Source organism: Dermacentor andersoni, chromosome 3 (genome assembly GCF_023375885.2).
Source record: "Dermacentor andersoni chromosome 3, qqDerAnde1_hic_scaffold, whole genome shotgun sequence".
Taxonomy (NCBI): Eukaryota; Metazoa; Arthropoda; class Arachnida; order Ixodida; family Ixodidae; genus Dermacentor; species Dermacentor andersoni.
The window spans coordinates 117598122-117617269 of NC_092816.1; the positions used below are offsets into that span (position 1 = coordinate 117598122).

The following is a 19148-nucleotide window of genomic DNA, read 5'->3' on the forward strand; positions in this document are numbered from 1 at the left end:
TACCTGCATCTTATGGAATGGACCGGTCTGCCTGCATCTCTTGTTAGTATAAGTAATCTTCTTCAATTTAAAAATGTTTTAGTTAACTACATTAAAATCATGAAACTTGCGTCCAATATATCATGTAACTTTTCATGGTACAAATACTATATTTGCAAATTAACTAAGTATGTATTGACCTATCATTCCCAACTTGTGTATTGAAAAGTGTATCAAGAGACTTCTATGATGAGCTAACTCTATTATTTTTTTGTTTATGATGCATAAATTAGTGAGCTAGAATAATTTTTCATGGTTACTTATAATGTGCCTTTTCTGTATATCATTTTTACCACGTTTATGTAGCCTCTCCCCTCTATAATGTATACTTTCTCTGTGGGTACTGTAAATAAATAAATAAATCTTCTCCTTTCCGCAGTGGAAGGAAAGAAGCACAAGTGTCTGTACGTGCCGATAGGGGGCGTCTGCAATCTATCGTCCATCGTGTACTACTATTCGCCACTGGAAGGTGACTGCAAGAAATGGGACGGCTGCCTGGGACGAGGGTTCTACTTCTCCAGGCCACGCTGCGAGAGGGCTTGCAGAGGCAAGTGTCTATAAACGCGAACAACATTCTGCGGCATTGAAGGGAAAGAATGCTTCGGAGGTGGAACTACTACACCTGTGTTACTACACCAAGTAGCCTGGTAGAGCTCGGCAGCCTTTTCTCTTTCGGTTGCTAGGAGTGTAGGTACTCCCTTTCTTCTCGTTCAGCACAAATCCAGTACGACAAACGCGTTGCATCTGCGTAGCTTTTACAAGGGCTCCGTGGTTTCCGATAAATCGAAAAAAACGTCCGACAAACCCTCGTCGGTAAAATTTTTGACGATTCGGATAAATCCTATGCACTCAGATTTCAACGGCCCATATGACTCTGTTCCGTTCTTTATCGAAAGTCTTCCGATAAAGGACATTTTCTAAGCGGTTACTGACACATCGGCCGGTCTCCTACATGCAGAAGCTTCACAAAGACTTGCAACTCTCCAGCACCGATTTCAAGGTACTTCAGTTCAAAGATCTGTACCACTTACCTAAATACGCTCGGGAGGATTAAATTAAAACCAGCTCATTTGAGTAGTTCACGATTTGGATGTGCACTTTTCTGCCCTGTTGAAGTCGTCGCTGCCCCGTAAGCTAGGTCTTGCGTGCGTGGCCATAGGCATGACCATCGAGTCGCTGAAGAGTATGTCCGTCTAGGTGGTTCTCTCTTTTTGAACCCTAAAAGATGTTCTGGATTGCATACGTGCCATTTTGTCTTTCTTGACAAGCGGCTATGCCAAGGGAAATAAGTGTGAGAAGCTCAAAACTCTTGTTTCGTCGCCTGAAGTTGTGCACGACTTGCTGATTAAGCTATGGTTTCTTCAGACAAATTCGTGTTCTGTGCTCTCAATCAATAAGGAACTTAAGAGTACCCTGGTACTCCAGTTTACCCCATACTGGGGGTTCCTTTGCACGAGTTCCTCAGTCAATAGTGTGACCCACCTGAGGTCTTCACATCAGATGTCACAAGTCTGTTGGATCGCCTTGACGAGAATGACCGCCCAACGACTGTCGCAGATCTTCATGGAAAATACGTACGCTGCTGTCGCTGAAAAGTGGAGACAGACAGTTGAGAGGAACCGTTGCGATGTACTCCAGTACACCAGTGAATCGTTTCGGTGCAGTGTCCAAATAGTGAATCCAAATGGGAAGCATGAACTACCCCGTTCATTCGGAACATATGCGCCGACTTTTAACTTAGTGTTTCTTGAAGCTGACGACTTGAGCGAGCTCAAGAGTGATTTTTCCAAGCATTACAGCTATAAAATAAGTAACATTGATCAGCGCCTGTCGTTTTGGAGCCTTCACACAGTCCAGTTGCCAGTATTTTACCACTGCGTGCTGAGTCTTCTGACTCATCTTGTTTCTAGCGCAAAATCTGAAAGGGCATTTTCAAAGCTAAGAATCATCAATCGAAAGAAGCGCGCTTCCATCAGTGACACCAACGTTGTAAAGTATGCTTGCGTCTGTTACAACAAGCTATCAGGTTGTAACACTTACAAATGTAGGTGTGTTGTATTCAAGTATTTACGCTTGTGTGTATATGTGGTTGTCCGTTCAAACCTTCCAGACAACTAAAGATCGCTTCGTGTTTTCTGATGTTTTCGCATTCAGGTATATATTCCTCTAAGATTTTGGAGTATTGAGAATAATGTAAAATTAAACTCCTTATGTCGGAGAATTGGGACTTTCGAGAAATAAACACAGAGAAACGCCGATATACCGCGAAAGAATAAACTCCGTACAACACCCTCCGAATTTTAAGAAAAAAAAACTCCAGCAACAGGGAGCCGTACTTATTACTTACACAAAGTTCGGCGTATCCAAGGGAAGGAAGCGTGAGCAGCGTGGAAGAAGTGTAAAAAATGCGGATGAGCCTAGCGGCAATGCAGAATTGTAGTTTTAACATTGCATGGTGTGCTTTATGCCTTGTTTTCACATGATCACGTTCTAATGACTATAAAAATAATAAAATCTGCAAATAGTGTGAGTTAGGAATATACGGGTGGTCGTGCAGGAGCCACCCAAAGATGCAGTAACCATTTCAGGTGGCCGCAAAAGGGCGCTCCTACTACCGTCGGCTACTTCCTTCAGATTGCTTAAATCCGACATAGTTCACCCCGGAACGCCCTCGCCGACAACTTCTGGCCGGCTTCCACTTACGTGCGCGCAAGGCAGCTATCTTCAGTCAACACATCCTCAATGTGTTACATCAGCGCCTTCTGGGCAGCGCGTTGGCTCGACCATTTAAGCGTTTTTGTGATTGCGCTTTGACCCTATATAGCTTCGTGCTGTCGTGCTTTGTGTGCATCACGTCGATGATGGCGAAGCGGCAACGTTTGCATTTGTTAGCGGCACCTTCAGTTCATTCGAGTCGAAAGGCTAGCTGAGGCAGCCGCTCCATCAGAGGGGGGAAAACATGCCATACTAGCGAAGTGCCTTGGAAGCAACGGCTACAATATTAGCCTCGAGAACAACCTAGAGGGGCGCTGCGAGCGGCGCTCGCGCGTGAGGGCACGGACTCGCGCCTGTCGTCTGCTGCAGTTCGGGCGGTGCCCGGGCGCCTTCTGCAGTGTTTCTGTTTGTTTGCTCTCGTTCTCTATGCGTGTATACTTATAACGGGCCTCTCAAATATATCTTTTACAACGTCTTCGTTCGCGAAAATGTAATCAAGGAAGTTATTTCCAAGACGACAATATATTTCTAAAAGGCAACGCTATAGTGCCACTCACCCGCCGTGGTTGCTCAGTGGCTATGGTGTTGGGCTGCTGAGTACGAGGTCGCGGGATCGAATCCTGGCCACGGCGGCCACATTTCGATGGGGGCTAAAACACCCGTATACTTAGTTTTAGGTGCACCCTAAAGAACCCCAGGTGGTCAAAATTTCAGGAGTCCTCGACTACGGCGTGTCTCACAATCAGAAAATCGTTTTGGCACGTATAACCCCATAAGTTTTTATAGTGCCACTCAAGGGAGCTCAGACCAGCCCCTTACGGGTTTCTTATGCGCGGATCGACACTTTGCAGTGGTAGCTCACATGAATAATAGTAACATAGACACAAAAGCACAGCACATAAGAATCCAGTTAGGATACCATACCCACCATGGTGCAACATGCTTGTCACAATCAAACGATGGCTGTGTATGACTTGTACAACATTTACCTTGATTTTCACCCACTAAAACATGTTTGCTGACGACGAGTAGTTCACGGTACAATATCGAGTTGTTCTATTTCTTCACATAAACGCTCGGCAGTAACACGAGGACTTAACTAACACTGCAGTTTAGATTCTGCCAACAACACTTGCGTCTTTAACTGCTTCTCCAAAGGCCGTTCTGCACCGGTTAAACTTAAGTGGGGATAATTTGAAGCAAAGCTGATTGAGGCTTACAGCTCTTTGCCGCACACGGAAAAGAATGTACCAATATTTATTCCCTTTACATGCTACACGTTCCGCTCACTTGAGCAATTTACTGGTGCTTTTTGCTTGTGAAAAAGAGATGATGAAACTCTTTGGAGAACTGACACATTGCTGGGCCCAAATATTTGAGTGAAATATGGCTTTTGTACCTTTTCGCTACAGCCAGCAAGAAGCCGAAGCCTCATCCATTAGTATTGTGGCACCTACTGAAGATATCATTGTTCCCCAGTGAAGGTCGAAAGTCAAGTGAATTCGTGTGAGGCTTGTGGTGTCTTCTTTATGAGGCGGGTATGCGAGGTTTTCTTGTACGTACGGACGAAGCGAATAGTTTTCACTTCGTATAATTAAATAACGCTGGATCGAGACATGGTGAGGCGGAATGTGTTTGAATTTTCCATTTCAAGGGAGCGTAAGCTGCGCTGTAGTGCCTCGAGTATGCTATAGACATGGTAATTGACGCTGTAAAGAGCTACTTCATGTTTTCAATTGGAAGTTGTAGTTAAGGGCTCCGTGTCGCCAACAATGCGTGCCTCGCCGTAACGACAGTCGGTTGCTTCCGTTGTGGGAGGGGTGTGCCATGTCGTCGATAAAAGCTAGCGAGGGCCACTATGACACATTTCATCGCTTGCAGTTGACTGGTTCTTGATCTTAACCACAAACTTTTCTTTCATGTGATTGCTGTTATGGTATTCGTTAAGCATACATATACAATACATGATGCGCCGTCGTGTTAACAGCCAATGTTTTCTGGGTGACTGTTTCAGAGAAAGGTGAAAGAAGTACCCAACCTTTTCACAAAAAAATGCGAGCCTAACTCTTCATTTTAGGCCTTAGTCCAGTTGCCACATTTGACTAAAGCTCACCAGAGTAATAATAACCATGATGAAAGCTTCCTTCTTACAAGATTTTGTAATGTTGACACCAAATATCAAGGTTCCCTTCAATGTAAAATGCGATGTCTCTCACAGCTAAGTACTAAGAGAACGTTAAGTGTTTAGAGGAGCATCATACATAACTTCGCGTGTTGAGCTTGCAGACATTCTTTTTAAGCAACATTTGTGGACAGACACAGCGCATACATGGAATTCAGGAACAGTAGACACTTTCAGCGCTACATAGCTTGCGATATCCTAGTCGCAAATTTTCTCGATTCACGCGGTTTTGAAGAAGAAACTGCGGTTCAGGCGTGGCAGCAGAAATAATCCGAAATATTCATCTGTAAGTACGGCTCGAGCCGCCAATACCCCAGGCACGCACGAAGGGAACGAGCGGGCATGGCAGCCGAGCGAGCCGGAGCGAGCGGCGTCCTGGCCGGGACGTCACTCGAGAGAGGGCGCCACTCCAAATTCTCGCCGCTAATAGTAGTAGCAGAGTCCTTCCATTTTGGAATGACATGGAAGGTCTGTGGTAGTAGTCACTCTCATAGCCCAAATTTTGTCTGGCATCGTGCGCCGTGGGATGACATGATGCGGTGAAGTTCAATGCTCGTTCTTCTTTTTTTTTTCTTTTTCCTGTGCTGTCCTCTTCCGCACACCGCTGGAAGCGATTTGAAATGGGTGACGGTTGGTTTGTGCACGTGCACTCATGTTTAGTAGGTATTACTTCTGCGTCTTCTAGACGGCAATTAGTTATCGCTACTCCGTAGCAGCGCATCGCTTCTGGAAGCCATGCAGCACATACCAACCACTGGGTGAGAAGGCCTCATTGCACTGTTGTGCGAACCGTGCGGCCCAACGCTAAGTTCCGTCTGCAGACGCGGCTACCTTGGAAATTTGTCGCTGCCTTCTACGCTTGCAGCTCACTTTTTGTATTCCTTTTCTGCATTCTTTAAACATTTCGCATATTCAAGAAGCCTTTAAGTGCAGCCTTCCACGTCGGCTTTACCAAAGCGGTACATTCGCTTACGTCGACACCTTCAATCCCCGAACCTTGATAGCTTCAAATGTTGTGGAAACGGCGCACATCGCTGATATGAAATACTGTCGAAACCTAGCAAAACAAAAACACATGTACATATGGGCCCCGTTCTTCCACTGTAAGACAATGCAATATGAAAGGTCGAGCCCCTTAAACAATGGCTACTGTGAACCTGATATATAAATTAGGGGCTGTTATTCCTGCTTCTCGAATTTCTTCAATTTCAGTATAGTTATACTTTGCGCGTTTCATAACATACTGTTAGAGAAAACTATTCTCGCCTAAGCGCTCATCTATAGGTTATGTAGTTCTCTCACGAAAACGCGGATGCCACTGCTGACACCGTTTAGTATAACGGTGTGCGGCAGTTGTTTATCCTGTTGAACCGAGTGCGCCGTCTTCTTTCCCGTTTGACGCAGAGCTAAACGGTATATATCAGGAATTAAATAAATGTGTCTGCCTAACAACACATACACAGACCCACCCATATGTATACGTAGCGAGTGAGACAGGCCGCCTTCGGGAACGGTAACGTTTACGCGGCACCTAACTCTTCATTTGAGGCCTTAGTCCAGTTGCCACATTTGACTAATGCTTACCAGAGTAATAAGAATTATGATGAAAGCTTCCTTCTAACAAGATTTTGTAATGTTGACACCAAATATCAAGGTTCCCTTCAATGTAAAATGCGGTGGCTCTCACAGCTATGTACTGTGGGGATGCGCAACTCTCACGCGTTCCCTGTTATGTTGTTTTTCCCGCAAAGCTTCCGTCTCCTGCAGTGCGGCTTCGCCGCGTGGCCTGACGCCCGCGGCGGTCGGCGTGTATGAAGCGCAATACGAGAGATGTCGTGAGTGTTCCGCTGCTAACGCCGCCTCTCACGGCAGGGTTACTTGGGGGCGCAAGGGACAACACGCTTGCTCTTTGGTTCGGAACGGCAAGCAGCGCGGACGTGGCGCGCGTGCGCCGATCCATGCTTCTGCGAGACCGTCTCGCGTGGCCGCCTTCGAACGCGCCACCGTTCGCGTGACCGTACACGCGAACGACCAGGCGTTGGGATACAGCATGGGGCGAACATATTCGCTCGTTATCCGGTGGCGGTGAGTCGGATTTCTAGATTTGTCGCGCGCCCATCGGCATGTTTTTCGGATAGCAACTCGGCTAGCGCGGTGTATAAATGAACGGTGCAATAAACGCCCTCGTGATTGTTTGCAAAACTGTGTTGTCGTTCCTTTGTCCCCAGAGTACGGGTGAGAGAACCCTACATCTGGATGCCCAACGTGGACCTCTTGGGGCATCGGACGATAGATTTAACAGTTTTGCTTCGTTCGAGACGTTTGTTTGAACCGAAGCATAGGGCTAGCGTGGATTTTGATCGCTAGCGTTGGCGGCGTGCTTTCTTGAGCGAGGCGACGGTGGCTGTAGTGTGTTTGAACATGTCAACATGCTAAGTTTTATCGCAAGTGTTTATTTTAATGACATTCCTCGGTACGAGAGCCACGTGGTCTGCATCCTGGGAGAGCGAGGCTTAGCGCCCACGGAGCATTGGCAAGCCTGAAGCGAGTGAGTACGGAAACCTCGTGGGTGGTCCGAATTTCCTATGTAAATAGCTTCTTCTATCTCTTCGACTCTGATGAAGTCGCGGCTCTGGGAGCCGAGTGGCCGCGGGCCACGGGTGCCACTACGGGCTGACTGGTATTGCGGCCTGGCACCGGGCGCTCCGACACCGTCTGGGACGGTGGGCGCCGTCAACTCGGATGCTGTGTGCACCGAGCGGGGTAGGACCACCTAACAGAGCTGAAGTCTCCTCGCGGCTGCCTGTTTTGCGCCCATTTTGGGTGTTGTTTTTTAGATGCCGGTTGTTGTCAGGGTAGCGACGCTTTAGGCCCAAGGCTTAACGAAGCTGCCTGTCGCACGTGGAGGGAAACAACCTGGTGGACCGTGGCGTTGAGGTGTTGCACTTTGCTTCCCTCATTCTAGTTAGCCTCGCACGAAGTGAAATTACTCGTTCGACTCAAGGAAGCGAGCTTCGTTCACGTGAACTTAGCATCTGAGTAGCTGCCCGATGTTTTGCTAGCCGAGTTGAACATCGTACCACGTGGGCGATGCGCATGCAGACTTGCTCTACCTTGCCCTACTTTAGTGTTTGCTGAGTGTGTTGAGTGGGTACGCAGCATGAGTGGGGCCACCCCTGGTTTGCTGAAACCTGCACATCGTCTGCGCTGCTGCCCCGGACTACGATCGAGCCACCCCGAGCGATGGTGATGCTGTGGCCAGTTCGGTGCAGCGACTTCGGCGGCCGCCTGTATCCAGCTCGCAACACTCGGCGGCGAATAAAAAACTGGCGGTCACCGACAGCTACTGCGGCTCTCGCCAGCAGGGCGCGTCGGCGCGAGCGACGCTTGCTCGTTCCGACTACTGCATCGCCGTTTGCGGAGTCGTGGCCTGGAATCGTGCCGTCGAGTCTGCAAAGCTGCTGCTGTGACCGGCGGACGCCAGCGGTGTACCCAAGGACAATGTCGGCTTGCATGCTATGGACAGTGTGTGGACATTTCCTCAGCGCGGCCACTGTTGCATGTACTATCTTGTTCGCGAAGCATGGGTTGATGTTAGACCGTGTCACATGTTTCGCCGGAATAAGTAGTGATGTAAGGTTGGGGGGGATGTGGGGATGCGCGACTCTCACGCGTCCCCTGATATGTAGTTTTTCCCGCAAAGTTTTTGTCTCCTGCAGTGCAGCTTCGCCGCGTGGACTGGGGCCCGCGGCGGTCGGCGTGGTTGAAGCGCAATACGAGAGATGGCGCGAGTGTTGCGCTGCTAACGCCGCCTCACGGCAGGGTTACTTAGGGGCGCAAGGGAGAACACGCTTGCTCTTTGGTTCTGAACGGCAAGCAGCGCGGACGTGGCGCGCGTGCGCCGATCCATGCTTCTGCGAGACCGTCTCGCGTGGCCGCCTTCGAACGCGCCACCGTTCGCGCGACCGTACACGCGAACGACCAGGCGTTAGGGTCCAGCATGGGGCGAACATATTAGACAGTTTTAGTATAGCGTAAAGCAGCAAACGCAAAGAGTTAGCGTTAGCGTTGCGTGCAGCACACTGCGCATGCGCTATACGTAAACGCTGCTGGAGCTCTTACGTACGTACGCTATTTTCAGGATTTAGCGTTGAACGCTAACGCACGCAAGGGGAGCCTTACGTACGGCAAGATGGCTGCGCCAGTCGAAGTGAGAGCAGCCCGCTTCGGATCTATCGAGTCGTCTGCCTGCACTGCTAGGCTCTATCCTTCCCCACTAATGCTCGTGTTCGCCTTAGATTTGTGTGATGATGCTTCGGCAGCGGCGCACAGGTGACAAATGGGCGTTGTTTGCGATATACGTCCTCGATTAGCCGGGCAGTAGGCTTAACTAGAGGGTTTGCAAATGTTTGCTCATGTTTGCTGTATCCGCCTCGAGATGACGCCCAAGTGTATTTCGCTCGTTCGCTTGGTGTAGAGCCGCATGTGAAGCCGATGCATGTCATGTTGTCCGCGGCAAAACACAGTAGTGTGGTCGGTGCTGTGGTCACAATGCGTGTGCGTTTTACCAACGACGACGATATGAACCTCGTGAAGGAGGTTCTCGCCTTGAACCCATTCGGATGGACGTCAAGGTGGGCGTCCGTTGCAAAAAATTGGAAAGAAGTGGGAAATCCGCTTTCTGGAAGCGAAATTGCCGGCGATACGTCCCCTCCGGTATAGCTTCGACGTTGAGTGAATCTTGAGGACACGTATAACCTGCGCGGTCGCTCTCATTCCCGAAGCATAAGGGCGTCTATGTCATCCCAACTTAAAAAGGGCACGTATTATGGTTCCCACAGAACACTCGATCGCGGCATGCCAAGATTAATCGGTGTGTTTCGCGACTCTCGACAAGACAACGCTCAAACCAAACACCTACATGCGTAATTAACGCAGCGACTGTGGCTTTTGATGAGCTTGACTTAGGGACACACTTGCGGATTCGGCATTGGATAAGCTCGACATTTCGTGTGGATTTGGCTTTCCAGTACTTTGTGTTTTTACATCTAGATGGCGATGTATTTGTTTGCGTTAACGTTAACGCTTTTCTCCGTTCCGCTATTCTAAAACACTACCTTGTGCCGCGCAGTGCAGTGCAGTCGCACGCTAACGCTAACGCAAGGATTTTACGCTATACTAAAGCTCTCTATTCGCTCGTTATCCGGTCGCGGTGAGTCGGACTTCTAGATTTGTCGCGCGCCCATCGGCATGTTTTGTGGATAGCAACTCGGCTAGCAGGCATTGATCTATGAACGGTGCAATAAATGCCCTTGTGATTGTTTGCGCAACTGTGTTGTCGTTCCTTTGTCCCAAGAGTATGGGTGAGAGAACCCTACAGTACTAAGAGAATGTTAAGTGTTTAGAGGAGCATCATACATAACTTGGCGTGTTGAGCTTGCAGACATTCTTCTTAAGCAACATTTATGGACAGACACGGCGCATATATGCATCACAGGAACAGTAGACACTTTCAGCGCTACATAGCTTGCGATATCCAAGTCGCAAATTTTCTCGATTGACGCAGTTTTGAAGAAACTTTGAAGAAGAAGAAACTGCGGTTCAGGCATGGCAGCAGAAATAATCGAATATTCATCCGTATGTGTGCAGCTCGAGCAACCAATACCCCAGGCACACACGAAGGGAACGAGCGGGTACGGCAGCCGAGCAAGCCGGAGCGAGCGAGTTCTATAACTGATCTATAAAAGCAGTTTCCTCCGTCCTATAACTACTTATGGCGTTTTTCACTGGTCGATCTGGAGCAGCCGCCTGAATCCTCGAGCGAGCGCTCGGCTTTCACCAATCCGAATCTGCCAGTGGAGCGCGAACGCTCCGCGGGGGATCACACAGGAAGTCTGCGTGCACGTGACACAAACCGGTTCCGAAAACTATGCCCAACTTCCGCTTAGTACATTTCCACATCAACCAAAGCCTCCGTCCCACCTGCGTAATTTGACCGCGGCAGCACAGAACACCTGTGCGGCAGTCGTATAGAGTCTATCATTTTTGGTGTCGCGCCCGCAAGGACTGTGCATGGACAACGTAGGGTTGACGCCTGCAGTGCGCCGGCTGTTGCAGGATCTCCTCAAGGAAGGTGGAAATGAGTGCAACGGTAAGTGGCATTCACTCAAAATGCATCATAACATCAAATCCCGCGTGACATTCAAGGCTAATAAATTAAACAGCTGGTCTAGGTGCACCTCAAGGCAGGAGAAATAAGCGCAGGCAAAATATCGGAGCATTTTAAACCGCATTTTTGCCCCCTTGATCCATGCTCCGGCAGCATGCAGTGTGGTCGTGATTCCGGAAAAGTTCCGGTCATGCATTTTATAGTCAGTTACCCAACGAAAAAGTGTTGTCGCTTAGTATATTACGAACACATGTTGTTGATGAAGCGTATGCTCAGATATAAATAATGTACTTCAGGCGTCGAGCTCGCGTATGCAGCTTTCTTGTTATATTTAACAGCACATTTCACTTGTCAAACATTCTAATTATGGAGCAAAATTCATGCCAGCTGGAGAGATATACATTTATAGGGTATTGTAAATTGTGCTGCTTAGAGGGATTTACCGGCAACGGAAGCCTTTCGCACATACGCAAACACAAAAACGGTCTATAGTGGTCAGGTATAAGCCTCTGTAAATATCCCACTGTTTTATATGCTACACACGCGCACTGTCGTGTATTTCGCAATGCGCAGCTTATATCGAGTTTACCCTCTTTATAAGAAGCATGGCGAGCTTCGTGCGATACCATGTGTTCATTTTTTAGAAGACCTTGTTGCTTTCGATTCTGCCCGTGATATTTTATTCTTGTTTTATGCTTTCTGTACATGAAAGTGCTACCGATTGCGACGCCGACGCTACGACCACTGAAGAACACAGTGGATCTTCAATAAATGGCAAGTTGTTCTGCACTCAACAAAAATCTGGACAGAACTACTTTCTACGGCGAGTCCGCGCATTGTACCGTTCTCCTTTCACTATAAAACCCTCACCACCCGGCGCGCCCGCTCTCCCTGTTTGTTACAAAAATAAGAAACAGAAAGGGTCAGTCTCCTTTACCACTGCTCTACAAGTCTTTATTTATTTTTCTGTGGCTTTGAGGAAGAAATACGAAGTTTAGGTGTTAGGTGTTCATTTCACTAAACTAGAACATTACTGTTTCTATGCTAGTTCCTTGACCTTCGCAAGTGCTAATTGAAACACAGGAAACAATGTGCAAGAATTTCAGAACACATTCAAGAACTGCTCAATTTAGGAGCAGGCATCCCCCAGAGGAGTACTTGGAGCCATACTTCAGGGCGTTATCTCATATATGAACAATCTATTCAAAATATGTGCAGCCAAATACATTAGTGGCAGGGGCTTTTGCCAAGACGCTAGAAAACGCTTTCTTTTGTCGTTGTCGTAACATTTGTACTATTTGTTTCGTAAAGAACAAATGCTCAATTAAATTAATGATGGACAAAAATATAGGAGGCAATGTCTGAGTAACCAACATTTAAAGATCATGCCTGAAGAATTTACGTGCGCTGTCAAGCCTACCTTAATGGTTCATTTGCATTACTGCTTTTGAACTATCAAACGCAGGTTCAGCTGCATCCATTGGTGTACCTGCAAGTGGGGCTGGCCAGTTAAGAAAGGCTGCTGCACGTGGTAAGTATGCTTTCAATACAATCACCATTGGCTCTAATGGAAGCGGAGAGGGGGGCAGAGCTTAAGGTTGCTTTCCAGAAGAGACTATTGTGCGACGTTTCTAAATTTACACCCAAACAAGTTCCTTAGCTTCGAAAACACTTTTACGACGTCGCAAACGAAATGTAGACTGTGTGAATTTTTTTTCCATCTGCTAATTGCTGTAGGGGGATACCCACCATCATTCGTTGTATACAGCTCCAAAGCAAGTGTGGATACAGCAAAACTCGCTCCAGGCTTGGAATAAGCAGTTTGCTGCTCAGAATAGGCTGCCCCATTAACCAAAGGCTAACCTTTATTTCTTCTCGAAAACACAATTTTATCCCCTACAAAACCAGTTTGTGGTATCGCCACTGATCATTCTCTATAAGTGAAATGCTTTGTGCAAGTAAATGGCAGCCAAGGACAGTATGTAGCTCATCTGGTTTCCGACAAACATAGAAAATTTTGCAATATTATGAACAGTTGAAACTTGTACTTGGTGTAGAGTGATTCAGTTTGCTCCTGTTAGAACAACATTCTCTAAACTGGATCCCCAACTTTTTGCAAGTGCATCTAACACCCATAACACAATCTTCCTGCATTGCTTTTTTCCCTTAGGTGCAACTCAAACTTCATTGCTGAAGCAAATATGCCCTTTACCTTAACAAGGTTAGTGCTGGGCACAGCAAGTGTAATGGTTATCAATGATGAAAATTTATTTTGCTGTTGTACATTTCAGCTCCAGGGTGCGAGTGGACAAGCGGGGAGACAAAGCTGCTGCTTCATTTGTATAGCACTTATTTTCCTCAAGTGGGGCCCTCTAAAAAATTCAGAAACAAAAAAGCCATGTTCGAAAAAATTGCAGTAGAGCTGCAACGCAGAACTGGTACGATCAAGAGTGGAGAGCAGTGCTGCACGAGGTACAAAACAGTGCTAAAGAGGAAAAATGTGGCAGCCGTGGAAAATAACACATCTGGCAATTCTCCAGCTGATGTTCCCTATGAAGATGAGCTGGAGAAGAACAGGTGGCTTGACGACAGCCTGGAACCAGAGGTAGTGAGGGATGCGAGCGGTGTGGTGTCAAGAAAGACACACCCACAGCTGCCAGCATCAGAGTCCGTCTGCCATGGCACGTCTAGCTCTGCAAGTTCTACTTGTGCCACAGAGACTGCAGCTTGTTCCCTTGAGCAGGAGCAGCAGCCAAGAGACGATGGCAGAAAAAATCCCCCAAGTACAGCCCGGATGCTACAAATGACTGCATATTTGGAAAAAGTCGAAGAAATTTAAGAGCGCAGGGCAAAGCGAAAAGCTGAGAGACATAAAAAAAAGAAGAAAGGCGACTTGAAAAGATGCAGAGGCGGGATCAAATGCATGCAGAAAAGATGAGCCTTCTGCGTGAAGCTTTTGGCTTAGACCACAATGATTAAAATGCAATAAAAACATGTTTATTGCAAAGATGGTGCTCCTTGACATTACGAAGAGTATTGGACACATTCCTTGAAGAAAATAAAGCAATCACACTTTGACAATGCATAACATGGCACATACATGTACACAACACCACTTTTCCCCCCTATGAACATTGTTCTGACAATGTAAAAGAAAACTGTTACACAAAGATTGTATTGTAACATTTTTGTTGCTGTGACTTCTTGTTTTAATTATTTTAGGTGCTTTTGCTTTATGTAATTACGTTTCATAAATAGCAGCTGCAAAAGTGTTCTTTCTTAATAGAATACAAAGTTTATTCCTCTTGCGCAGTACAAAGCAGTACAGGGAAGAGGGGACACTGGGCAAAAAGCTGCTAAAGGCAGCTGAGAGAGCACCCAGTGCCCCAAGTACACATGAACAGCAATGGGCTGGTATATACAAGATTTGCATGCAACATTTCTCAACGGAAAATCAATATATGGTGCATTCATACACTACAAAAGAGAAAACAATACATAATGTCAACCTAAACGTTTTACAATATAATAATTCATGCCTATTTACAATGTAGGAGGAGTGCTTTCAAAATCCAAAAGCATGGATGACAGCTCATTTCAGGATGTATCTTCTAAACATACATTATTTTCAGCAAATATGTTGAGATAATGAGACACATTGTATGATAAAGATTGTCTGCGATATAAGGTGCGGCGAAAAGGTAGACGACAAGGCCAGTTATGTCGTACATTGTGGGGAGGGGTATAATGATGGGGCTTAAACTCTGTTAGTATAGGTTCATTACTTGATATAATTGCATTTTTGTACATATACAATAAATTGAATGGATACAAAGCATTAATGCTGAGGATACCAAACTGCTTAAAGTACAGATAACTATGGGATTTCTATGGTAGATTTGCAATTAACTTGATTGCCCGTTTCATGTTCTAACTGTTAGGTCATGGTCACGCAACTACTTTTCTCATCCCTGTGGAAGCTAACTCATTCAGATGTTTGGTGCAAGCAGCATGTCGCAGAGCACGAGCCTGTGGCACATGCCAGTTTTCATAATTATTTTCCATACATTACTTGATTACTTATAATTTCATTGCATTACAATATTTACATGACATATTCACATTATCCCTTACATCATACACAAGAAGCTACCAGTTTGCATTTCCTGCTCAAATGTACATTGCTTGAAGCAAGCATTCCCGCTTCGCTTCCCCTTGTCGATGCAGTGCAGCTTCACTTTATGTCAGGGGGCCGCAGTTCTGGCTGTCGTCATCTGGTGTTGCTTGCCAGTCACATGCTGAGCTTGCGTCGTCACTATATGGTGGCACATCGACATCACCACAACTAATGCAGAGGTTGCGCAAAACACAACAAGCAATGATGAACTTGTTCATCTTATCAACACAAAAAAAATCCAAGTGCAGCAGCTGGCGGAGCCTGCCCTTGAGGTCCCCGAAGGCGCTCTCAATTTTGACTCTCGTTGCCGAACATTTTAGGTTAAAGGCTCGTTGTCTTGAATTTAAACGTCCATAGTCGCGAAATGGGGTGATGAGATAATCACGAAGTGGATAAGCAGCATCCCCAAGCACATGGAACTTCCCAGAGCAACAAATGCTAGGCAACCGCTCGGCAAGCCTATACTTTCTGAAGATCCTTGAATCATGAATTTTACTCGGATTGCCGATTGTGACGTCCAGAAACCTCTTCTCGTAGTCACACACAGCTTGTAGAGTCAACGATGGGTAGTTGTGCCTGTTTACATATGAAGAGCGCACCTTTTTGGCAGGACATCGGACGCTTGCATAGGAGCCATCGATACATCCAATAGTATTGGGCACACCCGACACCTGCAATATTAAGAGAAATTTAGGAGCATCTGTGACAGATATTTAAAATTTAAGCATCTTAACTGAAAGAATGTGCTTCTCTTGAATGACTAGTCATATCGCCTAAATGGGGATTGAGTTTAATAGGGCTAGGTTTACTCATGACGATATAAGCCCAACTCATGTCAAGATATATAAAGGGAAAGCATGATGGCACAGACTATTTTTGCTAAATAGAGTGCATGACATGAAAGAGTGAAATATCAGTAAAATTCTTACTTTCTCAAAGTCTGCCGATAGCTGATTGCGGTCTGCTGGGAATATTATGAGTTCTTTGGCGATGTCCACTAGATAATCAAGTATACGCTCAACAATCCTGAATGCCGTTGCATCCCCGATGCCGAATCGACTGGCCACATTCCTCAGGCACGCCTTGTTTGCAGCGAACCTGAAAAAGTATACAAATTTTATGAACAATCTGTGTAAGCTAAAAGTAAAAAGTAATACCAGTTAAAAGTAATACCTTTAATAAAATGCTAGCCGTTCAAATAATGGCATGCCCTTTAATCTCTTCAGGTGATATGTACGATAATCGAGCTTGCAAGCTTTGTGCCTCAAAAGTAGTAATATTAGCCATTGCTACGTTTCGCCTACGACGCGCGGTATAGCCGGCGCGGATGCAACGGACGCCGGGGCTTCGTTCAAAGCGGCGGACATTTTGGCCCGTTCGGAGCTGCCGCAAAGCCTCCCCGCCAAGCGCGTCCAGGCGTGTTTCAGTGCCACGTGTCTTCGTGTGTGCGTGTGTGTGTGTGCCCACGCTTGTCAAAGCGCGGCAGCCGGGGAGAGGAGCTCCCCAAGTGTGAAGCGAGGAGGTCTGACCGGCGCCGGCTTGGCGGATGCGTCACTACATTCGTCTCAACGTGTCTCTCAGCCTGTCCGTGCCCCGCCGTCACGTGGTCTCGTCAGGAGGCCTTCCTCTTGCCCTCAACTCCGAGAGTATAAGAGCAGCTGCCCCCGGACGCCAAAAGAGAGGCTCCGATTTCTTCCGTTGTGTTACGTGCTCTCCCATCTCTCCACTTCGGTCGACCTGACCGCCCGCTCTTTTGCGATGCTAGAATAAACAAGTTGTTCTGTTACCAGTCGACTCATGCTTTGCCGGGACCTTCGGATGCTTCCAGTTGTGCCCCAGGCCGCCAGGCCAACGCTACCCTTGGGGCTTGCGACCCAGTTGCAACAACTCGTGCCAGCGGTCCGATTGCAACAACGGGCGTCAGCGCCGAGATTCCAACACCATGTATACAATGTATTGCTCACTCCTCACAACTTTTTTAACGCAAAAAGGGGTGGAAGCCTGGCTACTACAGGCTGCTTTTATCGCTATCCCTATGATATATGTACAAGTGTGTGCACAAACGTCATTAAAACATTCATCCTTCAACATCTGTAATCAAAATGTGCAAGATAGACTGCTGGCTAGCTTGTAAAAGCTACATTGTGTATAAAAACCGCCCTTGCGTTCCCTGGTTTTCTTCATCATTTACACCCATCAGTGTGTGTGTGTTGCATGCAACCAGTGGACCTTATACTGGACATTTATGCACTGTCATTAATTCTCACATGCACTAAAGAGAGACAGAAACAGGATTTCTGCGTGAAATTGGCATTTCAAACGAGTAAACATTTGAAGTTTGGAATGACCTCGGAAATCAAAAATACTACCGCTCGATCTAAACGCGCACCTTGTGCGTTTTGATCACGCCGCCGTGACAAAACGAACACCAAAGAATTGCATTTCACTACTTCAAGACAGCATGACGTAAGGTTAAGTAAACAGGCGCACAATACTTAACGCAGCTCGATGACTTACCAAAGGAAGATCAGAACGTGCTCTTCAGCGGTTTTCGAAGGGGACCCGCCACGATCACTACGTGGATAGAACTCGGAGTCCTCAAACCTCCTTATCAGGTCCTCCGCTGATCTTCTAGAAACTCTGAAGTTCCTGCGAAACTGCAAACAAGCAAATATTTAATAAATACAATAACGAGACATCTGCACTATTAATGTGGCGCTATGCTTACCTCCTCATCCGAGTATAGCCGCACAACTTCCTCAACGAATCCGACAATCCTAGGACATTTGCGCGGTGGTTCTGAGAATGCCTCTGAAAAGAAAACTTCGTAGAGTACTTGCGTCATCTCGCAATCGCTGTCGTCCGACCTGGAAGAGCTGCTACTCGAACTGTCATCGCTAAACGCGAGCTCTATAGCAGCACCGAACGCAGCCATTTTGCGAAGCAACACAATGTTGTGCGTACCGACCGGGTACCGATTTCGCTTGATGACGGAAGTGACGCCATGTGACGCGTTCTATTTCCGCCCGAATCCGCGTCTCGGCGGCGGAGCAAGTGAGAGCGATCCGGCGCGGAGCGAGTTGATCCGAAACGACCAGTGGAACGCACGAACCCGCTCCAGATCGACCAGTGAAATTCGGATTCGTTGCCGCGGAGCAAAAAATCCTGCTCCGAATCGACCAGAGAAAAACGCCATTACTTTTCAGCTCAGGTCCGCCGGTAGGTGGTGCATGAACTCGACGGCCCCGCTTGGCCTTACCTTCGCTAAAACTTCACGTGCACGGCTTGAGAGGGCAAAATAGTGCGCATTTCAACTTGGAAACCATATTTCGAGTCTTGTTGAGCGCAATCATATATATACCGGGTGCGGCAGGTATTTGAGAACAAAGTTACGCCCGCACGCAAACAGACACAGATACCGGATACACATAATTTATGACTATATAACGCTGTGTACAGGTGGCCATGCATGCAATGAATGTCGTCATTCAATGAAACCACCGGGAGCAGAAATCACAGACTCTACACACTGCCGAAACCGACCGAAGGCTGTGATGAGGTGTGTCTTCGGAAAATTCGCTATTGCATCAACAACAGCTTCCTTGAGAGCCTGAAGGGTGTTGTGTGGGTGCCTATTGGACTCCCTCTCATCTACGCCCCATACGTAATACCGTATTTACTCGATTCTAAGCACCCACTATTTTTCATGATCGCGATGCCTAAAGTGAGGGGGGGGGGAGTGCTTAGATTCGAAAAATCAAGAATTCCCACCCTCCCCCTTTTCGCTGCGACATCACGACGAGACGGGTGCGAGAAATAACATTTTATTTTGCAAACATCCAAAAGAAAAATCGGTGCAGACTGTG

At 47.0% G+C, this 19148-nt stretch overlaps 2 protein-coding genes across 7 annotated transcripts in view; one reads left to right on the forward strand and one right to left on the reverse strand.

Annotated features, from left to right (window-relative positions):
* Nucleotides 1-19148, forward strand: part of LOC129386651 (doenitin-1-like) — a 133531-nt gene that overhangs the window by 3025 nt on the left and 111358 nt on the right. For 5 of the 6 annotated variants that reach the window (XR_011893434.1, XR_011893435.1, XR_011893432.1 and 2 more), the window contains exon 2: nt 419-586. Coding sequence is in view for 2 of the 6 variants with exons in the window: in XM_072287280.1 (XP_072143381.1) it covers nt 419-586 (168 nt within the window). In the remaining 4 variants the exon portion in view is untranslated. Of the gene's footprint in view, nt 1-418; nt 587-4170; nt 4261-19148 lie in introns of those variants that run through there. The other variant, XR_011893433.1, reaches the window with a different exon arrangement.
* LOC126537801 (uncharacterized) lies at nt 13059-18127 on the reverse strand. Its single transcript, XM_050184880.3, has 4 exons — nt 18011-18127; nt 17800-17939; nt 16212-16380; nt 13059-15953 (listed from the first exon to the last, which is right to left on the reverse strand). The coding sequence occupies exons 1-4, from the start codon at nt 18125-18127 to the stop codon at nt 15345-15347; spliced, it is 1035 nt and encodes a 344-aa protein (XP_050040837.2). The 3' UTR covers nt 13059-15344.